General features: G+C 37.3%; 5 protein-coding genes and 1 non-coding gene across 11 annotated transcripts; 3 read left to right on the top strand and 3 right to left on the bottom strand.

Moving 5' to 3' along the window:
• Positions 1-1,094: 1,094 nt before the first annotated feature.
• Positions 1,095-4,015, top strand: LOC105969079 (vesicle-associated protein 4-2). Its single transcript, XM_012993810.2, has 7 exons — positions 1,095-1,754; positions 2,481-2,551; positions 2,700-2,781; positions 2,881-2,999; positions 3,220-3,297; positions 3,399-3,518; positions 3,638-4,015. Exons 1-7 carry the CDS (start codon positions 1,484-1,486, stop codon positions 3,695-3,697), a joined length of 801 nt encoding a protein of 266 aa, XP_012849264.1. The 5' UTR covers positions 1,095-1,483; the 3' UTR covers positions 3,698-4,015.
• A 646-nt stretch (positions 4,016-4,661) lies between these two features.
• On the bottom strand, positions 4,662-7,585 carry LOC105968465 (sugar carrier protein C). Its single transcript, XM_012993099.2, has 4 exons — positions 7,206-7,585; positions 6,807-7,129; positions 5,718-6,347; positions 4,662-5,320 (listed from the first exon to the last, which is right to left on the bottom strand). The coding sequence occupies exons 1-4, from the start codon at positions 7,342-7,344 to the stop codon at positions 4,838-4,840; spliced, it is 1,575 nt and encodes a 524-aa protein (XP_012848553.1). The 5' UTR covers positions 7,345-7,585; the 3' UTR covers positions 4,662-4,837.
• A 1,825-nt stretch (positions 7,586-9,410) lies between these two features.
• Positions 9,411-12,194, top strand: LOC105968365 (uncharacterized). Its single transcript, XM_088812278.1, has 6 exons — positions 9,411-10,911; positions 11,093-11,345; positions 11,434-11,470; positions 11,550-11,655; positions 11,734-11,844; positions 11,939-12,194. The coding sequence occupies exons 1-6, from the start codon at positions 10,747-10,749 to the stop codon at positions 12,053-12,055; spliced, it is 789 nt and encodes a 262-aa protein (XP_088668404.1). The 5' UTR covers positions 9,411-10,746; the 3' UTR covers positions 12,056-12,194.
• A 14-nt stretch (positions 12,195-12,208) lies between these two features.
• On the bottom strand, positions 12,209-14,669 carry LOC105968979 (cytochrome b-c1 complex subunit Rieske-4, mitochondrial). Its single transcript, XM_012993694.2, has 2 exons — positions 14,344-14,669; positions 12,209-13,150 (listed from the first exon to the last, which is right to left on the bottom strand). Exons 1-2 carry the CDS (start codon positions 14,519-14,521, stop codon positions 12,507-12,509), a joined length of 822 nt encoding a protein of 273 aa, XP_012849148.1. The 5' UTR covers positions 14,522-14,669; the 3' UTR covers positions 12,209-12,506.
• A 55-nt stretch (positions 14,670-14,724) lies between these two features.
• Positions 14,725-14,797, top strand: TRNAK-UUU (transfer RNA lysine (anticodon UUU)). The gene has a single exon. It is a non-coding gene; the product is annotated as a tRNA-Lys (tRNA).
• A 555-nt stretch (positions 14,798-15,352) lies between these two features.
• Positions 15,353-19,619, bottom strand: LOC105968906 (protein TRANSPORT INHIBITOR RESPONSE 1). Of its 6 annotated transcripts, none has more exons than XM_012993601.2 (5): positions 19,279-19,619; positions 18,050-18,625; positions 17,375-17,867; positions 15,879-16,636; positions 15,353-15,782 (listed from the first exon to the last, which is right to left on the bottom strand). In XM_012993601.2, exons 2-4 carry the CDS (start codon positions 18,565-18,567, stop codon positions 15,881-15,883), a joined length of 1,767 nt encoding a protein of 588 aa, XP_012849055.2. In that variant the 5' UTR covers positions 18,568-18,625; positions 19,279-19,619; the 3' UTR covers positions 15,353-15,782; positions 15,879-15,880. The 6 variants fall into 6 exon arrangements, with proteins under 6 accessions (XP_012849055.2, XP_012849058.2, XP_088668402.1 ...); XM_012993604.2 differs by having other exon boundaries at positions 15,872-16,636; positions 19,279-19,613; XM_088812276.1 differs by having other exon boundaries at positions 15,872-16,636; positions 18,940-19,359.
• Positions 19,620-20,879: the final 1,260 nt, after the last annotated feature.

Below are 20,879 nucleotides of genomic sequence, written 5' to 3'. Positions count from 1 at the left end.
AAAGAAAAATTGAGCAGAGAGTGGTATACTTTGTGCTGTAAAGATTGTACGTACGCACATGAGTAGGGTGGCGTACCAGGCGGGGATGAGGGTGATGCAGGGGATAAAAGACCCGGCTTCAAAACGTGATACCAACATCAAAACGCTAAAGGACTCATACGCATACAGTTCTTCTTCTAGGCAGGCGAGGAAATTATCTGCTGCAATCGAGTCCACCGGATTGAAGGCTGATAAATTGAAACAGGCTGAAGAGTCCCTCCGTACAGTCATGTACTTGAGCTGTTGGGGTCCTAATTGACATTTCCTTTATATCATATGTAAATATATACATAATATATAAAGTTTTTGTTTCCTGTTAAATATTGTTCCCTCTTTTTTTCTGGGTTAGTGTATATTTGAGCTCCTTTTGTTTTGTATGGGGAAGTATGTGGATGTATGTACGCTTTGCAACAAGAATAAATTTGCTGAGTACAGATGATGTGTTTATATTTATTCTGTTTTGTTGATGAATTGAGGTGTATATATACTCAGATTGAACAAATTAGATGATGTGTAGTGTGTTTAGTATGAGGATACACTTGAGACTTGACATTTGTATGCATGAAAAATAAATGTTCAATTCTGTGTTGTAATAAAAAATAGTGTACTGTGATTAGAATTTTAAGATTGCAAATATAACACAATTTAATTTTTAATTTATTAATTTAAACATTTAATAAGTTAAATACGGTTGGTTCACCTATAGATTCAAAATAAATTGTGGCATGGTAGAACTTTTACAAGTTAATATTTGATAAATTAATAACTTCACTTAAATAATAGTTTATCTCGGTCCCGATTCGGTGAGAACGTATTAAATTATTAACTCGATAATTTAATAATTTGCTAAATTAATAGAATTTGTCTTCCGACTGTATTAATTTATAGAGATTTAAGTGTAGTTTGTTCAAATTTTTTTACTATTTAAATGAGATTATGAGAGTTAATTTATCGAGATTTGTATACTACCATTGCATTAAACTTTTCCATATTTATGCTGTGACTTTTGAAATTCTATAGTACTCCGAAAAGTCTAAAACTGAAATTGAAGAATCATGTGAAGAAAGTCAATGCGGTTTAGCGCCGCCTCGGATTTAAAATTCGAAACGAAAATTCGGTGCAATGTTTTATACATTCAATTCTTCATTCATTATTTTATTTCAAAATTTTGTGAATATTATAAGTACATGACGTTTTTATTTTAATTTGGGTTGAAACCATATCTCAAAATTCAAACCCGGCACCACGACCCGCAGCTATAAGAAAGAAAAAGGAAATCGGCCGTTAAATTTTTTTTTCCAAGTCCTTGCGTACAGCGCACAAAGCACCAGTAAGGAACTTTTTCAAAAGTCACTTCTCTCCAAAAGCAGAAAAAAAAACCCCAAACTGAAAAACTCCTCACCGAGCGACGTCGTTTTGGAGGTCCGGCGACGGACAGTAATCAATGGCAATCGCCGAGGAGAAATTGGAAGGCAAAGTGTGGGGGCTATTTAAGCTGCCGTTCGTGAATTCGCAGCCGGCGACGTCTTCTTCTTCATCAAATTTCGCCCATTATCAGGAGAATTACGGCCATGGGAACAATAATATTCATTCTCAGGCCGACGGATCGGGTGCTCAAGGCAACACTGGGAGCTCCGTTTCTTCGGTCGCCAGATCTCTGCTCCCCACGCGCCGCCGTTTGAAGCTTGATCCCTCTAATAAGCTTTATTTTCCATGTACGGACGGTTTATTCCTCTAACTTGACTTCCTGTTGACTTTTGATTGCGTGTTTTTAACTTCTATTGTGCTCCTCTTTTATCCAAATTAGTTAAACTTGATCTTGTTATTAGTACTTTTTGTTGACGGATGATTTTGAAATTGAGATCTTATTTTCTTTTCCTTTTTCCTTTTTCGTTTTTATTTCCTTTTTAAGTTCTCTATTTCTTATGATGTGATATATATTTGGTACAAACAGATGCTCTAGAAAATCCAAAAAATTATAGTAATTCTGGCTTAAAGTGCTGCTTCTCCTATATTTTCCTTGCTTCCGATGGTGTTAATAGTTGGTTGAATTGGATCGAAAGATGAGTGTCGAAAAATATGCGAACCTGCTTGAGTTAGGAGTTGGATATAGGTGTTAGTGTTTAGTGGCATAGGAAGGTATACTGCATAACAGATCTCGTGTTCTTGTTTTCGGTATATTGTCTTTAAATAGAAGGAGCTAAATCGGGGGTAATCTCTTTCGTTAACTACAAATATTTTCGTGCAACAATTTTCATGTTCCAGTGAGGAGATCGATCGTTGCTATATAGTTGTGAATAAACTAGGTCAGATACTGCTTTATAGTCATGAGAAGTAGCTTTCCATATGATGCACATTATATAACAGAATTGATAGGCTGAATCCAGATTTCTTCTATATGCATGCAGTAGCTTACTTTTTTCTTGTTTAACTACTTGCAGATGAGCCTGGCAAGCAAGTCCGAAGTGCTATCAAAATTAAAAATACAAGCAAGTCTCATGTAGCATTCAAGGTATGCCGAGCATTTATCAATTTTTCATTTATTGTTTTTCTACTCTTGCCGCTCATTTTTACGTTATAGCTGATAGAGAACTAGTGATCTATTTATGGTTTCAACTATTATTGTTTCTTCTGAATGGTGCGTATTTTTTATGCTCTAGTTCCAAACAACTGCACCAAAGAGCTGTTTTATGCGTCCTCCGGGGGCCATTCTTACTCCCGGCGAGAGTATAATTGCAACTGGTAATTATTTGCTTTAATATTTTTGCACCTTTTATTTTTTGTGTTGGCAAAATTTCAGCCATTATAATAACTCTTTCTTGTCTTGGATGTTTCCATTAGTATTTAAATTTGTAGAGCCTCCGGAGAACAATGAAAAGCCAATGGATCAGAAAAGCAGGGTGAAGTTCAAAATTATGAGCCTAAAAGTGAAGGGACCAATGGATTACATACCCGAACTGGTTTGTCACATTCCTCTGTCATGTACAAAATATTGCTTTCGATGAAAAAGCTCAGTTGTAAACTGGCTACAAACATAGTATAATCAGATTCAGTAGTTCCATTCTTTTGAACTATTCTAGTAGCAGTAAAAACCACACATATTATATGGGCTCCAGAATTCTTGTGGTGTGGATTGAAATTTACGAACTCAATTTCAATATTTGTTTTTTTGTGACTCAGTTTGACGAGCAAAAGGATCAAGTGGCTGTCGAGCAGATACTTCGGGTAGTCTTTCTGGATGTTGAACGTCCTAGTCCTGTAAGTGTACAGTTTCTGTCATCTTGCGTTCATTCATAAATAAATAATTTTCATTTGAAAATGCTGATACATACATGCTTTACGCATATATGTGTATAAAGGCTCTGGAGAAGCTAAAACGCCAGTTAGCTGAAGCTGAGGCTGAACTTGAGGCTCGCAAGAAACCTTCAGAAGACACAGGCCCAAAGTTTGTTGGAGAAGGACTTGTCATAGACGAATGGGTGAGCTAGCTATCTAACTTTGAAATGATATATTTGAAAATGTTCATCACTGCCGGTTTTTTTTTTCTTCTTTTATTAAAAATTAATTTATCCACTTCCTCCCAATTTCGTATACGCAGAAAGAAAGAAGAGAAAGATACCTAGCTCGACAACAGGTGGAGGGGGTAGATTCTGTATGAGTGGAGAGTTTCTTCCGAAAAAATTGCATTGTGTGTGAGAGGACGGACTATCTTCAAATCGAAGTTGCAAAACTGTAAACAGTTGCCGGTTCAATCTGTAACTTAAGGTACTATCATGTGTTTGGCTTTATCGCCATACACATGTGTAGATATGTGATTTTGTTGCTTAAAAAAAGAGAGAGAAGCTAATATCTGTTTTATTATGTACTACTTTTCCATTGTTCTGTTTTCGTTACTCGTTTTCTCTGCGAACATAAATATATTTCAGATGAATTGAACACCACCAAGGCTATTTCCTGTGGGTCAAGAATACTCAAACTCTTTGGTAGCACATTGTGTATATATAATATACGAGGTACATATAATCATGTATGTATTGGAGTTGGCTAACTGAAAACATTAGCATGTGCAATTGTGCTAGGATTATTGTGAAACTGCAGATATGGGCCTGACAATTTTATGTAATAAGGCCTTAAAAAAAATGCTTGAAATCAGGTGTGCAAGGTGGAATGCACAATAACTGTTCGACAAAATTCCTGATAGATGTCTGAGTACTGGACCACCCTTGTCTTAGTTAGTGGGTTGCCTTTAATTCACATGAAACGGTTGTCCCACGCCAACTGATAGTAATTGCAATTGAAAATCCATCAATTTTACCACGAAAAGCAAAAGTTGAAAAATATTTCAATCTGCAAATCGATCAATTGGATTAATATCTTACACCGACCACAAACAAAGATAAATCATTGACGTAAGAAATTCCCTAGGGTTTGATCAATTTCCATCAAATCTTAATTAATTCTCACATGTCCATTTTCTGGTCACTTTCAATTTTGCTCACCGCCCCATTAGACTAAGTTTTGATTTTTAGAATTTAATGTGATGTGATTTTATTTTATTATTTCTTTTTTTTTAAGAAGAGAATTTTAAGTGATGTTTAAATCAACACAATGAACACGAGGCATTTAAACAAAAAATGTAGAATTTTTAGTTTCCATTTGCATAACAATTAAAAAAAAAAAAAAAAAAAATTTAAAATAAAGAAAATCTCTCAATAGAATCATCAACAATTTACTTATAATTAACGAAACATTATACTAATTATCCAGCCTTTTTTACTTTTACCATCATACTAATAAATCATACTTTCCGGCTCTTATCTCCTCCATTATTATCCATCTCAACCGACCCATTATTCCGATCATCCTCAGCGACGAACCTCGACCAGAACCAGTGCTTCTGCCACACAACCACCATCTCCTCAATCGGAATGTTCTTCGTCTCCGGCAAGAAAAAATATATAAAAAAAGTCATCACCACCACAAAGAACGCGAAGAACAAGAACAGCCCGAACTTCAAACGGCACAACATTGTCAAGAAAACCTGCGCAACTATAAACGTGAAAATCATGTTCACCGAAACGTTCAAACTCTGCGCGGCCGATCGAATTTCCAACGGAAAAATCTCGCTCGGCACCAACCACCCCAGCGGTCCCCACGAACACGCAAATCCGGCCACGTATATACATATAAACAAAACCACCACCACCGCGTACCACTCCGGCAACGCCCCCGGGTTTCCGTCCACGCCGAATTTCAGTCCAATGCATATTGCAACCACAACCTGGAAAAAAAAAAGGACAAGTTCAGAAATTATAATGAAAAAACTATTTCCAAAATTGATTTTTTTATCAGAATCGATTTAATTCAAAAATTCAAACGTTTTAGTCACCTAACATATGCAATGCATAATAATATTAATATTATAATTGTAATTTTGGTATAAAAAAGTCGACAGTTTTGGAATTATCTTCAAAAACTTAAATTGGATCGGAAATTGAAATTTCACATATACTCCAATTTTGATCGTTAAAAAAATTGGAATTGAAATTCGGGATAAAAAATGGCTTAAAAATCAGAAAATTTCAGATCGACGGAAATCGGAATTTTTGTTTCAATTTCCACCCCTAATTATATCAGTTTCAGAATTTTAAATATAATAATAAATATAGAAAATATACCTGGCATATGAGCATTTGGATACCCCCAACAAGAAAAAGGAACCTTCTACCCCACTTATCAACACCATAAATAGAAACAACGGTGGCCAAAACATTGACCCCGCCGGTGACGACGGCAGAGATCAACGATGCCTCACCGCCAAACCCTATCGTCTTAAAAAGTACAGGCGCGTAGAACATGATGACATTGATCCCGGTGAACTGCTGGAAGAAGGGGATCGCGATCGCCATGGTGAGGTGGGGGCGGTACTTCCGGCGGAGGAGGTTCCGCCACGGGTGCTCGATTTTCATGGAGGCCTCGCAGGCGGCGACCAAATCGTAGAACTCTTCGTCGACATTGGATAAGCCTCGGATTCGCTTGAGTTTGGATCGGGCTTCGTCTTGTCTGCCGCGCTCGATTAGGGAGTTTGGGGTTTCGGGGAGGAGTAGGGAGCCGACGGAGATGATTAGGGCGGGGACCATTGCGCCGCCGAGGCTCAGCCGCCAGCCCCATCCGCCGCTGATTTTGGCGAATCCGTAGTTTAGGAGATTGGCCGCGAGGATTCCGGATGTTACGGAGAGCTGGAATCCGATGTTCAGTGCTCCTCTGTATTTGTATGGTGCCATTTCCGACAGGTACAGTGGCACTGACTGTACACGTGGATATTATTTTTATTAGTTTTTTTTCATGTTCAATTTAATTTCTCGACTTTGGTAATTAAAAAAATTAAAATTAATCATAAATGAATTTGATTCAGTACCAAAAAAAAAAAAGATTTTGATTCCCAGGACTAAAATTGATGAGAGTAAAATCATTTAAATCATGATTTTACAATAATGGATATCTTCTATAATCAGCCTCAAAAAACAAAACATTTACTTCAAATATTATTCATCATTTAAATCAAATAAAAATAATTATTTTTATCAAAAGAAAAAATCCAATAAAAAAATCATTTAAATCACATAAGTCAATATTTCTCCAAGAAAATTGGAAAAAGGGGCACTTAGTTAATTTTAATAAATAAAGAAAAAACAGAGAAAATAATTAAAATAAATAAATATTTGTATTTCAATTTTCATGCATAGTAGTAATGATTGAGCAAGTACCTGATTGGCGAACCCAATACCAAAACCGAGGAGAATACGGCCGACAATAAGCATCAAAACATTCAGAGCAAAACCATTAATCAAAGCTCCGGCGCAGAAAAGAACGCCGCCGAACAGCATCGACAGTTTCCTCCCAAGTTTTCTGGTCACCGTCGAAGCCACAATCGACGACAAAAGCGCCGCCAAATACAAAGACGATGTAAACAGAGTCAGCGTAACACTGTCGAATTTACAATACTGGTTCGTCGAGTCATCCGCTTTCTCCTTCTTGTACACCGCCGGAAAGAATTTCTCCAGGAACGAATCCATCGACGTCACCCCACCTGCATGTCCGATATAAATAAATCAAATAAATTCCCCAAAAACAAAACAAAAAAATAATAATAATAATAATATTACCAGAAATTCCGATGTCGTAGCCGAAAATCAAACCACCCATGGCCGCAATGACACACGTCACCATGACGTACGCCGTCAGATTTCCGGGGTACTGTTTCCCAGTTCCGGGGCCTGGGCCGAAACCACCACCACCCGCCATTTTTTTTTTTTTATTTCTTACAGAAAGTGAAACTATGAAAAGAACAAACAGAATTTAATTTACTGAGAGAGGAATGGAAGAGGGGAAGAAGAATATATAGAGAGAGATTACGAGATTCTTTATATATATAAATTGATTTATAATAATAAACAATATATAATGGTGTACGGTAGTAGTAATAAGTACTAGTGGATTATGTATTTTACTAATACCTACAAGAATCAGTAATGTTAAGTTACTTGTTTTTATTAAACGGATTATGTGAATTTATAATAATTTTCACATGATTGGATTAAAATATGGATAAGATTTGTGGTGGTGAACACAATTTAGGTAATTAATTGGAACTGGATTATCCAACGTTGGATAAATCCCAAACAGTCAAACTTTCCTTAATACTCATTTGTCTTTATCCGAGAAGATTTGTTGAAATTCTGCTGGTGTCAGGGTGACGTGTGCAGGTCCGAGTCCACGATCCGAGTCCAAGATCCGAGTAGATAGAAAATTACATGAACCTTTGACCATCCGAATTCAGGTGATGTGAATGCGTATCCACGTAATTAATTACACGCGCAAAATGGTGTGGATATCGGTGATAATGGGAATTTGCCGCTGTAATAATTGTAATTAATTACCGTTTGACTGAAAACGGGCCCAAATGTTAAAAAATCGGGGGAATCTTATTTTTACCTTAAATGGGTTTCAAACGTGTTGTTATATGCGGGCTCTAGTCAGCTAATTTTATGGGTTTTAAATATTTATTATCAGGCCCATCAATCAGCATTTGATATAATTAATATTGCATTATTAATTTAAAATTGAGATGGAAACAACAATGATAAGCTCATGTGGCACGTCCTAACATTATATTATCTAATTTCCTGGCATACTAGTTTTTTGAGTTCTATATTTTCATTAAGTATTTATACTTGTGTTATTTTTTTAAATAAAAAAAAGGTGATAACCTATTCTTAAATATTGCGTTTGGGTCCTTCCTCGAAACTTCATCTTCAATTTCATACGAGTCTTTGGTGTTTTATACTTTTTAGCACCAAAAAGCTCTCCAATGGGTCTTTCTCACCGTAAGCCACTTTTTACCAAAATATATTAATCAAAATGTGAAATTATAAATCAATATATTTATAACATTTGCATATATTTTTGTTTTTGTAAACATACACTCTTATATAATCATATAAAAATCACGTGAGAGACGTAAATCATACTAGATGTAATCATGTGTGACGAACTCGATCAAACGACCGTTGAAAAGAGAATTCAAACTTGAATTAATTGACTGAAACTCACTTTCTGCTACTACTAGAACATCCCTTACGGGACAATGCATTTTTTTCTTGTATATATAAAGAAAAGAAAAAAAAAGTGAAACGAATGAACAAAATCCAACTAGAACTTTCACATGTACAAAGATTTCAAGATTTTGATATGTCATCACAATAACTTTACATTAGAAATATGTGGTTTCAAGAATATAGTTTAAATTCCATCTTTAACAAATTATTATTTTATTCAAAGAAAAATTCAGTTCAATCGATTGAACACACGTGTGCGCCTACTTAACTTGAATAATCTGGGGGCGAAACTCAAAAGACAGACAGAGCGAAACTCACAAGGAAACGCACTCCATAATAAAAATACTATTTTTTTCCCTACCGCCGGTTCCACTTACTACTATTCTCTACAGTTACAATATAATTCCCACTCTCCATTAATAATCATATACTACATCTCAACACTTCCTTCTTGGCAAAGAAATCATGGAACAAAAGTTGTAAAACCACATGCCTAATATAACTAAAACAAATAGGAGGGGTCAAATCAAAAGACCTAATTTTTTTTTTTAATTTATACTATACATCCCCCAATAGCTTTCTCAAATGTGTGCTTTTCACAAAAGTTTAGGCTTTGGTATCAACTTTTTAATAAAGCTAATATAAAGAAGCCTGTGTAGAATCCCACCAAAAATAAATATCACACATGCACACACACACATAAACTTTATGAATGTATATATAAACTCCCATTCCACTATCTTGATTTTTTGTGAAGCCATTAAGAAGTACATTTCCAAAATCAATTACACTTTCCTTCACACACACACACACACAAAAAAAAGAAAAAGAAAAAAACAACGATACTTATATTTGAATGGAGGGTTATTCAATGAAGGCAGAAAAGATTGAAGCAATGAAGAAAAATAACAAGAGGGCTCAATTTCTCTACAATTTGATTCTCTACTCGCTCACATCTTTAATCACGTGCTTATTCTTTTCCTACCCCTTCAATTGGTTCCCATCATCAATGAAGCACCTGATTTTATTCTATCTCGAAACCACCGATTTTTCCGATTTCATCAATCCCAAATCCTTGTTCGTTGTAGCGAATCTCATCATCTTCATCCTCATAGGAGAATCGAAGCTGTCGTCGCGTTACTCGTCTCCCGCTTCGGATGTATACGATGAGTACATTAGAAGAAATCGAAGCCGTCTTAAGCTAAACAGCTCGGACGACGAGGCTGTTATAATCAAGGAGGATCCAGAGGAAGAAGTACACGCCAGCATGCAGAGCGTGAAGTTGTGTGAAGAGAAAAAGCATGGTAATATAATTAAGAAAAGAGAAATTAGGGTTAGCAGAAGCAGGCAATATTATCAGAAAGAGAAGAAAAGTAATAGTGGTGGAATGAGAGTGAGCAAGAGTGAAGTATGGGGTGAAAGCGAGATTGCGAAAATGGAGAAAAAAATAATGGAGGAGAGAGAAAGTGTAATACCTAAAGAGGAGCTGGACAAAAGGGTTGAAGATTTCATTTCTAGGGTTAACAAGCAAAGGTTGCTCGAAGCTAAACTTGAACAACTTATTATGTAGATCATCTAGGGTTTGTTAATAATAAATGAGTTAGTCAATTTTGAATCGATTATCTAGCTACATTCTCATCATGAATTTCTTGTTATATTCATATAAATAAATATGTATGTATGTATGTATGTATGTATGTATGTATGTATGTATGTATGTATATGCTAACCCTAATAAATAATTGATATCCCTATAGGTCAATTGCAGAATTAATAATTGAAGTGTCTTCTTGATTATATTGGTGCACATGCATGTATGATGTCTAAATGAATTTGAAAATTCATATAATGACTAAACTACCCTTCTTGATAGTCATGATTGAATTTTATTTTTTTAAACGAAATAAGTATTCAACGATGGAGTTTTGAGGCAGAATGGAAAATGGAAGTCCAAATGAAGGAATAAAACAGGGAGTCCCACCAAAAACCGGTACAATTATATATATACACAATATATATTTCTCTCTCTCTCTCTCTTCATTGCTAGTAGAGAGAGAGAGAGAGAGAGAGAGAGAGAGAGAGAGAGACGATGACTTCATATCTGAGCCAGAAATTCCAGTACTTAACATCTTTCTCGTCGGAGCCTGAAGATGTAAAAGAAGGGGAACTTAACTCAGAGAATAGACAAGAGCTTGAGCAAAGTAAACTCATAATTATGAAGTCTCTTATCGAAAAACAAGATCCATCCGCCAAGGTCAACTCCAAATAGTCAACATCATTCCTCTGCTTTTTATTTTATTTTTTTTGTCGATGATGTTTCGTTATTAACGGAACGTACATTAGATTGAGCATTGTTTCTCGATTCAAATTTCGTATGTCTAATTTTTATCTATAAGTTAATGAAATAAAATGGTATATTTGGGAATGAATTGCAGGATGTGGATGATTTGATGATGCGTAGATTCTTACGAGCGCGCGATTTAGACGTCGAAAAGGCGACAGATATGTTGATAAAGTATCTAAAATGGAGAATAGAATTTGTTCCAAATGGTTTTATATCGCCATCTGAAATACGTAACGATCTTTCCCAGAATAAGTTGTTTATGCAAGGATACGATAAAACCGGATCCCCGATCCTAGTTGTGCTCGCAGCACGGCGTAAGCCCACACCCGTGCCAGAGTTTAAGCGTATGTATATACATTTATTTACTTTTACGCCCTTCCTCTTAATCTTCTTCCTCTTATGTTGTCTTCTTGTTTCATCGTTTTCCAACAGGTTTTGTTACTTACGTTCTTGGCAAAGTTTGCGCAAGGTAATTAATTACTTCCCTTTGCACATTGAGCTTCATTCTTTGCGATTATTTGATTATTTATTTAATATCAATTCTTCAGAATGCCGAGTGGACAAGAGAAGTTCACTTTCATCGCGGACCTTGATGGATGGGGTTTCGCGAACAACGACATGCACGGATCTCTAGCAGCTCTATCGATATTGCAAGTAAAACTTCTTTTTCTATATTTTTTTATAAAACAAATGCGTATATTATGGTAGTCTGATACGTTGATTTGGCAACAGGATTGCTATCCAGAGAGGCTAGGCAAGATGTTCGTCGTCAATGTGCCTTACATTTTCATGACTGTGTGGAAGATGCTTTATCCGTTTATCGACAAAAAGACCAAGAAAAAGGTCCGTCTTTTGCCCTTTTTTTTTCTCGTGTTACGCAGGCAAACCTTCATTACTTATTACACTAATTATATTTTTCATGGTTATTAATGTTCAGATTAATTTTGTGGAGAACGATAAACTGCAGCAAACACTGCTTCAAGATATCGATGAGAGCCAACTTGCAAATATCTTTGGAGGAACACTTGAGTTAGTTCCTATTGAGGACTGCTGATGGATTTTCAACAACATACAAAATTTCTTCTCGATTTTGTACGCATTATCGATAATTGTACATCGTCATGTCGATTTTCCATTTTTAAACTGTTTCAATGGCATGAAAATAAAACCATGGTTGCATAGTTTAGCACTCACATTACGAACGAAATGCGTCAACACTAAATTTTATTTCTAAAGCTCAAAACATGAAAACCAGCCTTTAAAAGGGAAAAGAAAGAACAAGTAGCCAGGCATTATTCAAGAATAATAAAGAGCCCCCTTCAGAATTACTGCTGGGCTCTTCCAAGTTTAATGAAGCATCAAAAGGAAAAGGCCTCAAAGCACAAAAAGAATTACAAATTACAAAAAATCAACGAAAAATCTTGAAAACTCGAAAGAGTTCTTCTGGCTTCCTCATGATTTGATGACGTATGAAAAAAAGAAAATCCCTAACAAATTAAACTTACTCAACCAATCATCAACTTGTTCTCCTCCAAGAAGGTGTAAGTGGGAACCTCCAGGTTAAACGGAGCAGGCCCTTTACGGATCCTTCCGGAAATGTCGTAGTGGGACCCATGGCACGGGCAAAACCAACCACCAAAATCACCGGCATTCGGCAAAGGAATACACCCCAGGTGCGTGCAAACCCCAACAACCACAAGCCACTCTGGATTTTTAACCCTCACAGCATCTTCTTGAGGGTCGCGAAGAGAAGCAACATCGACGCTATTGGCCAATTTGATGTCATCTTCGGTTCTACGCCTGATGAAAACCGGCTTCCCACGCCACTTCACGGTCACAGTTGTCCCAGGTTCGATGCTGGAAAGATCCACCTCGAGGGAGGCGAGGGCAAGAACGTCTTTACTGGCAGACATGCTCAGAACAAACTTGAGTACTAGGAGACGGGCCAATGATGCGTAGACAAATCTGCCACCTGTCAGAACGAAGTAGGCAAATGCACGTTTGCTCGGGTCGCCTGGAGGGTACCGCTCGTGGTTGTGCTCGTCGTATGTGATCTTTGAAGTGGGATTCTTGATTGCTGTAACTGTGGCCGGGATACCTGGAATCAGGTCGATTCCCTGTGCTTGAGCCAGAGCTTCGGAGGAAAACCCTACAAAAAGTTCGCCAACAGATGATGTACTATTGAACCTGTATTAGCTTAGCTGCCTACATTGTTTAGTTGAATTGAACCGCTAAACAGAGCTTATCGGTCATTTCTTGTATCTACTGCAGGACACCAGCTAAGCGTGTGGAGAAGATAAATGTGCAGATCAGATTCGTTGATATGTGAAGGATCGTGAATAGTTGCTAATTAACAATTTGGAAAAAAAAAGAGGATTCTCACAAGACAATGTGGTAAAAACATAAACGTCGAGCACTTATCAAATATCATGTTCAACCTAGCTCTCTAGAAGGCTGGTTATGTATGTCAAGGGAAGTTGCAGAATTTCACAAGCAATGAATTGAAAAGGAGATGTTCATATGTAAGTTATAAAACCCTTAATATATATATATATATATATATATATATATATATATATATATATATATATATATATATATATATATATATATATATATATATATATATATCAGTTTATTCAGTTTATTGATGTTATGAGATTTCTGTGAAATAAACATTTCATCCACATGTCAAGCAATTACATACGAGCACTCCTCACATATTAAGAGACTCGAGCTTGTAATACAGTCTTATTCTTCTACCATCTACGATATAATCATCCACATTTCCCTAAGGAATGATTATAATAAGAAAGGCAGTAGTACTAACAACCGTTATACAACTGATTGTACCAAAAACGGATCGCATCCGCTATTTCCATCAAGAAGCTTTAGAAAATGAATAATGCCAACGAAAACAAATGGCACAAACGTTCCAAAATGCATCAAGAAAGAGAGAACAACAGTTAGAACTCGTTCCCAATTTTGAGTTGAATGTCATATAACAAATCCATAAGGTTGAGAACAATTCAATCAAAACATAAAATAAAAGAGAATCGATTGAAGGTAATATCAGATTCGAGATGAAAACACACATCATTTGCAAGTGAGGACCACATTAAAATTCAAAAAATAAAAATCATTTTTTTTCCATAAATTTAAACTTTTAGTTTCATGAGCAATCCAGATCATTAAAACAGGGATAGGCCCAAAATCGTGCGATCAAATGGAAACATAAACAAAAGCAGTAGATATGAACCCAACCCACCACCAGCACCCTAAAAGCTTAGAAGAATTAAAAATAAGAAACAAAAAATAAAGAAATAAAAGAAAGAATCGAACCTCGGATTTGATCGGGGATGAAGGAGAATGAGTGAGCGGATGAAGAGATGGATACGGTGCGTCCATCTGAGGATGGATCAACGGCGGCGAATGGGTTTCTGGAGGCGAATGCGGCCGACGAAGCGTGGCCAGACTGCCACGAGAGAGACGACAGCCTCCTCCCAGCTAATCTCAGCATCTTGGGTCGGGTCAATGGAGGTATGATTGGCTGATTATTGATTTGATGGTTTTCTGATCTTTTTTCCTAGGGTTGTTTCTCCCACTGGAATACGGAATGAATTTGTGTGAGGTAGAGAGGAAAAGAATAAAGGAAATGATTAATAAACAAATAGTCAATTTATAAGAGATAAGTAACTCTATCAACTAATTAAATGTCAAATAGCCGTCTTAGCTCAGCTGGTAGAGCGCATGGCTTTTAACCATGTGGTCGTGGGTTCGATTCCCACAGACGGCGTTATTTTTATATTTTCCTTTTTTTTTTACGCGGACAGTTTTTAATTTAATTTTCTATTTTCCGATTTCTAAACGCTGTTGGGGTGGGCCCAGATACGCTGTACTGGGCTCATGAATTTTGGGCCGTTAAGAAGTTGTACAGGGAGGGGCCTATTAAAAATTAAAATGTTGTTTTCTAAGTAGTGTGTTAGATCATAGATGGGTCCTCAGATTTCACCAAAATCTAATTTTCACTCCAAACAACAAAAATGTATCTGTCAAGACTCCACCAGTTCCGCCTTCACCCATCCGGCGAGATCTCTCCGTCAAAGCATCCTAGCTTGACTTCGCCGGCGAGATCTCTCAGTCAAAGAATCGGTCTTAAATGCTATATTTTTGCTTGTGTTTAATATTGGATAAAGTTAAATAAGGTAACGCGCATGCATGTTCGAATTCTCGATTAACAAACATTAGAAATCCGAGAAATTGCAGCTAGCTGACACAGTTTTTTTTAATTATTTGATCATCATCTCACCATCAATAAGGACATCAAATAACATTACAGGAACATGTAAACTAACTAAATAAACAACATATTCCCATTATCCAGAATCTTGCCACCTCAGCACTCCTAAAATTGTTCTGCTGATACAACAAGTTCTACAGATTTTAAGCAACTAAACAATACAGCATGAAACCAAAACAAAAAAAAAAAAAATCAATTGGGAGAAATCTTCTCTTTGCAAGAAATGGTCTTCATATACACAAATATATGTTCCCCTCCAGCCATTTTCTCTACGCATTTCCGACGAATTGCATAAAGAAAATAATTTCATCGATTTGAAAGAGGCTCGCTTTCATGGTCATAAACATACATACACACACACTCACCTCTTTCTTTTATTTATTGCTCCGTTCTTTCCATTCTTCAATTTGTTCGATCCCTTAGAACAAAGTTTTGCTTTTTTTTCCGCAACCAAATTCGTATTCCGTGTTACTTAACCTTCCTGCATTAGCACATCAAATAAAAAATCATTAACATGGATTGATTAACCGAACGGTAGAAAAGCACCGACCAGCAGTAGTTTGCTATTACCACGCACCCTCAAAGCGTGAGAACAAAACCCGGAGCATCCCGCCTGGGCCCCGCCACAGTTCGATAGACATAAACCTTATCCGCTTGACTCCCGTCGCTACCCTCATCATTAATAACCTCAACGTTCAACCTCGGCATCTCCCTTGCAAGAATCCCACACCCCTTCATAGTCACATTACACGCCGACATCCACAATGACCTCATCGTTTCATACTTCAGCTTACCCGAGAGAAGAGCAGTGTTCCCGAACGGGCAATCCCTAATCTCGAGCTTCCTCAGCTTAGGGCAACCTTCTAGAACACTCTGCATCCCCCAATCACTGCTCCCCGCAAAAGCCACCGATAGGGTTTCAAGATTCTTGGCGTATTTCCCGATATACTCGAACGACACATCCGTTAAAAGCCCCGAAACAGAGAGGCGTTTAAGTTTCGTGCAGGTTTTAGCCACGGCTCCAAAGGCTTCGTCCATTGGCTCGTTTGTGAGGTGATCTGGCTGGCCAGGTGTCATTATGCAGAGACGGAAGTGCGTGAAATCGGGGCAGTTTTTCACTATGGTTATTACAGCGGCGTTGGTCATTCTCCGGCAGAAGTAGAGTACGTAGTGGAGCTTCGGGCATCCACGAGAAACCGCCAAGAAACCCGATTCCGACACGCCATCGCGGTGGTGGCGGTCGTAAGGGTCGGCGGGGAAGACTCGGAGTTCTTCTAGAAGGGGACAGCTGGATCCGACTGCCTCCAGCCCTTTGTCTTCGACTGTATCTATGACCTATATGCATATACATTACAAGAACTAGTTTACATAGGGGAGGTTATAAATGTCGTTCCGGTTTTTTACTTATACCGTTCCAACTGCAAAATGTGATTTTGACCGTTTGAATTTGTAGTCCTTTGAGTTTGCTTTCTAATCCAACTTGAATTGGGTAAACTGAATGTTTGGTGAAAGAGTTGTGCATGAATGAATGACACTGCTCTAAACACACAAATAAGGTGGTGTTTGCAAAAGTTTTTTAAAAAGCAGGAGTTGGTGATTATGAGTTAGGTTAATGACAAGTGCTTATTTCCAAAAGTTGGGGGTGATTGCAAACTCCATGAAAAATCAATTTCGAGCAACTTATTTAAAAAAAAGCTGGTCCTAGGGGTGCTTTTTGTATTTGAGCTTAAATCAGCTTATTTATGGAGAAGTAGAAGCAAATAATGGAACTGCAAATACTTCAAAAGCGATTCTGAACCCAAAAAGCTCAGAATCACTTTTCAAAAGCTTTTGCAAACACCAACTAAGTCTACTTCAAAACGTGATTTTGACAATCTTATAGTTCGAATTGCGGAAAACTCAAAAGATCAGAGTTGTAGCCTTTTGAATCGACTTTCTAATCCAACTTTGAATCAGCTATATTGATGGTTGGACGAAAAAGTTACGCATAATCTTGGATTTACGGTACCGATAAAACTAAAACGACATTTAGCATTTCAGTTTAAAAAACAAAGAAAGCACCAAAATGCTTACCCAAAGGCGCCGCAAATTAGGGCAGTGAACAAGAAGGTTCGCAAAATCGCCGCTTTGGAGGGGAGCATCACTCAAGTTCAAGAAAGTAAGACCAGCACAAGCTCCGTAAAGTAGAGGGAGATAAAGTGAATTCGCATCCCACAAACCCGAAAGAGCTTCTAGATTCTTGCAGTTACTAAACGCAGTCTCGACTTCTTCGTACTGACGTGGCGTGAGTTCTTGCATGAAGGAGCCGGTGCCGAGTTCGGTCAACAGAGGAGCGTGCACGAGCAAGCGCTGCAATTGGTCCAATGAGATGGTCTCGTTGACTTTCAAAACCCTTAAAGATTTGCACCTGCTGACGAGTCTTTCCAGGTCATCGAAGCTGATGTCACTGTTGAGACTGGCGAAGTTTAGTACTTCGAGCGACGAGAAGTTTTCCGGGAACGAACTTAGCCAACCTCCACCGACATCCTCGGATATACTGTCTTGTATATCCAGTTCTGTCAAGTTCCTACAACCCATATATATATAAACAATTAATGATCTCGTTAAGAAAAGAAATCGAACACAGTAACCTATAAATCAAACAAGAATCAGATATGTAACAACCGAAACAACAGTTGACCTTTTCAACAAAACCTAGAATCTAACAAAAATTTAACTCAATAGAAGATAAAAAAAACAAGAGATTGCCTGCAATGACTAGCCAATGCTTTGAGCCCGTTTTCGGTAAATCCGTCACAGCTCGACAAAGATAAAGCCTTGAAACCCGAAAAAGACTTAGCCAAGAGCTCCAAGCTTTCGTCGGTGACAGTCATTCTCTTCAGACGCAGCTCCTCAAGAAAAGGGTACACCTTTGCAAACATGACCAGCCAAGGGTGCACGTTAGCACCCCAATCTCGCGGCAACATATTAAAGTCGGAAAATCTCGGCTTCCCTTTAAGTGTAACGCTCTTAATTCTCGGAAATCTTCTAGCTACGATTTCCGGCGAAACCGAATAGCAGTTCCCGATGAAAAGCTTCGACCTTGTCCATCTTTCGGCATTGTACCAATCTTTGCGTACGAGTGATACCGAGCTTCTATCTTTGTGCGAATTTACGAATGAAAGGACTTTCTCTAATACTTCATCTGGGAACGGCAATTGAGGGTGATTTGTGGGCCCGAGCGATTTGTCCGAGCTCGACGGTGAATCTTCGGATGGATGATCCATCGAGTCTTGTTAAGGTGGCTCGATTCGGGGCTAGGAAATATTACAAACCCCACATAAGCTGCAAATTCAGAAATCAGAACTGATTTAAAGTCTTAAATGGGCATATAGGTTAGGAATCTTGACATTATATATATAAATGTGATGCAATCAAGAAAAGGTTAACTCTTAATCGATAAAATTAGGAACAAGTTCACATAAATTAGCAGTCTTGATTAAAAAAAGATTTTGACAGATTTCCTTATAACAAAAAAGGGAAGTAGTAAACTGAAATAACTAGAGCAGTTCAGAAAATCATAGTCTGAATAAATGATGAATAAATAATTCCCATTAATACAAAAAAAATCAATCTTGTTATTGTTAGCTCCCTTGTACCTTAAAGCAATAATCGCAGACACCCTTGTCCTTAAAAATTGAAATTTATGTCCGAAAAGAAAAATGTTAATGACAATATTCCCACAATAAACAGCTCAAATCAAGAACCAAGAAATAAATAAATAAATAAAAAATAAAAAGGAAATTAAAACAGAGATCCGGCAAGCCCAGAAGCTCTTTAGATCCGGAAAACTTACCCGGTTAGCAAATATATATATAACAACATGAATATTTGGGTAATACAGATTGAATTAAAGAACGAAATGACAAATCTAAAAATAGAAAGCAGTGAAAAATAGAAAAGGGAAAGAAAGAAAGAAAGAACTTTGGAAGGTTTACCTGTGTGTGTGTGTGTGTGATGAAGTGCTTGCTTGGATGAACCGAAGAGCCAAAGAAAAGCTCAGACAAAGCTACTTGCTTATTTTATTACAACAAATAATAAAATAATAATAATTATTACTGTTAATACTACTGCATAAAAGGAGCACCAAAAAGAATCACTTTTTTTCTCCTTATTTTAATAATAAACCCAGTACGTATATATACATTATAATTATATGAGAGAGAGAGAGAGAGAAGCAGGATGTATATATACGAATAAGATATGTGTATATATGTACGTAAAGCTTCTTTTTTTTATTTATTTTTAATAATTAAACAGTTCCAACTTAGCTGAAGTTGACAGAAAATGGAGGCGAAGCACCTAACCTCCACCGTGGGGTGATGGTGGGCACAGCCCTCTCTCCTGTTGACACGTGTTCTCCTCCTATTGGTCGGGCCCCCCATGTTAGGTCCCCTTCTCTTGCTTGATTAGAGCAACTCCAATGGAGAGACATCAAAATGGAGCATTAAACATTCATTTGATACTTGATATAATACTTTGATACTTCTAGAAAAAAAATTAACTCCAACCACAAGTATCAAATAGATTATCAAATTTTAAATATATGAATAATTATATTATTAAATGCCACGTGTCAAATAGTGATAGGTTAATGGAGTGGTTACATTTTTGATACCTCATTTTCCAGGGAGTATTTTTGCACCTCGGGGTGATTGAATATCAAAATAGTACTCACTTTAATGCCTCCATTGGAAGAGGATTTTTTAATTTTGGAGCATCAAAGTGGTAGTTTTTTAGGTTGATACCCCATTTAGTTCCTCCATTGGAGTTGCTCTTAGCATCAGTTAAATTAAACAGCGCAGTTACTTTTTTAACCGCGTCTTGATTTTTTTCTTAAACGGCGTTTCTGCCGTCAACGGCTAATCTGTCTCTTCTTTTCTCCCCCGCTCCGTTCATATTTCCAATCATATTTCAGAGAGTTAACTGCAAAAAATCCCCTAAACTTTGGACGTTTTTGCACTTTATCCCCTGAACGGAAAAAAGTTGCACGGGCATACCTGAACTTACTAATTTGTAGCACCGGAGCAGAAATTATCCATTTTTAGCAAAAAGAGACCGGAATCCACACCACGTGAGAAGCACATGATTGGAACGAGGATAAATAGGTCTTTTCCTCTTACACCTATTTTCTTTCTTTTATAATAAATATAAATAAATATAAAAAAAGAAAAAGAAAAAGAAAAAAAAAAAATTCATCTTCTTCACGTCACCACCACCAAAACCAAATTACTGTCCTTCTTCAGCCGCCCACCGCCTTTAATTCGCCGCCCACCGCCTCTAACTCGCCGATTGCCTTCTTCATGACCCTCTATCTCCTGCTTTGAAACCCTCCGCCGCCTCTGCTTCGCGACCCACCGGAAATAGAGGCATAAACCTCCCATTCACCAGATGAGAAAAACTCTCCACCATCCATAAAAACTCTCCACCAACCATATCGCCGTCGATTGGCGGTGATGCCTAGACTCACATAATCCGGCGGTGATCCTTTTGAAATTCGCTAATTGAATGTGAGGGAATTTGTACTCTTAAATCTGGC

The sequence above is a fragment of the Erythranthe guttata genome, chromosome 13, assembly GCF_056151865.1.
Source record: "Erythranthe guttata isolate IM_541 chromosome 13, IM_541, whole genome shotgun sequence".
Classification (NCBI taxonomy): Eukaryota; Viridiplantae; Streptophyta; class Magnoliopsida; order Lamiales; family Phrymaceae; genus Erythranthe; species Erythranthe guttata.
Note: the sequence above shows the minus strand (reverse complement) of the source record. Positions and strands in the feature narration are given on the sequence as shown.

Coding starts and splice junctions, on each gene's coding strand:
- LOC105969079 (XM_012993810.2), top strand. CDS start 1,484: ATGGCAATCGCCGAGGAGAAATTGGAAGGCAAAGTGTGGGGGCTATTT. Junction 1,755..2,480: donor TAATAAGCTTTATTTTCCAT/GTACGGACGGTT, acceptor AACTACTTGCAG/ATGAGCCTGGCAAGCAAGTC. Junction 2,552..2,699: donor AGTCTCATGTAGCATTCAAG/GTATGCCGAGCA, acceptor TTTATGCTCTAG/TTCCAAACAACTGCACCAAA.
- LOC105968465 (XM_012993099.2), bottom strand. CDS start 7,344: ATGGCGGGTGGTGGTGGTTTCGGCCCAGGCCCCGGAACTGGGAAACAG. Junction 6,348..6,806: donor GTATTGGGTTCGCCAATCAG/GTACTTGCTCAA, acceptor CCACGTGTACAG/TCAGTGCCACTGTACCTGTC. Junction 5,321..5,717: donor TCCAAATGCTCATATGCCAG/GTATATTTTCTA, acceptor TTTTTTTTCCAG/GTTGTGGTTGCAATATGCAT.
- LOC105968365 (XM_088812278.1), top strand. CDS start 10,747: ATGACTTCATATCTGAGCCAGAAATTCCAGTACTTAACATCTTTCTCG. Junction 11,471..11,549: donor CTTGGCAAAGTTTGCGCAAG/GTAATTAATTAC, acceptor TCAATTCTTCAG/AATGCCGAGTGGACAAGAGA. Junction 11,656..11,733: donor CAGCTCTATCGATATTGCAA/GTAAAACTTCTT, acceptor ATTTGGCAACAG/GATTGCTATCCAGAGAGGCT.
- LOC105968979 (XM_012993694.2), bottom strand. CDS start 14,521: ATGCTGAGATTAGCTGGGAGGAGGCTGTCGTCTCTCTCGTGGCAGTCT. Junction 13,151..14,343: donor CATCCCCGATCAAATCCGAG/GTTCGATTCTTT, acceptor AACTTTTTGTAG/GGTTTTCCTCCGAAGCTCTG.
- LOC105968906 (XM_012993601.2), bottom strand. CDS start 18,567: ATGGATCATCCATCCGAAGATTCACCGTCGAGCTCGGACAAATCGCTC. Junction 17,868..18,049: donor GCATTGGCTAGTCATTGCAG/GCAATCTCTTGT, acceptor TATGGGTTGTAG/GAACTTGACAGAACTGGATA. Junction 16,637..17,374: donor CTAATTTGCGGCGCCTTTGG/GTAAGCATTTTG, acceptor ATATGCATATAG/GTCATAGATACAGTCGAAGA.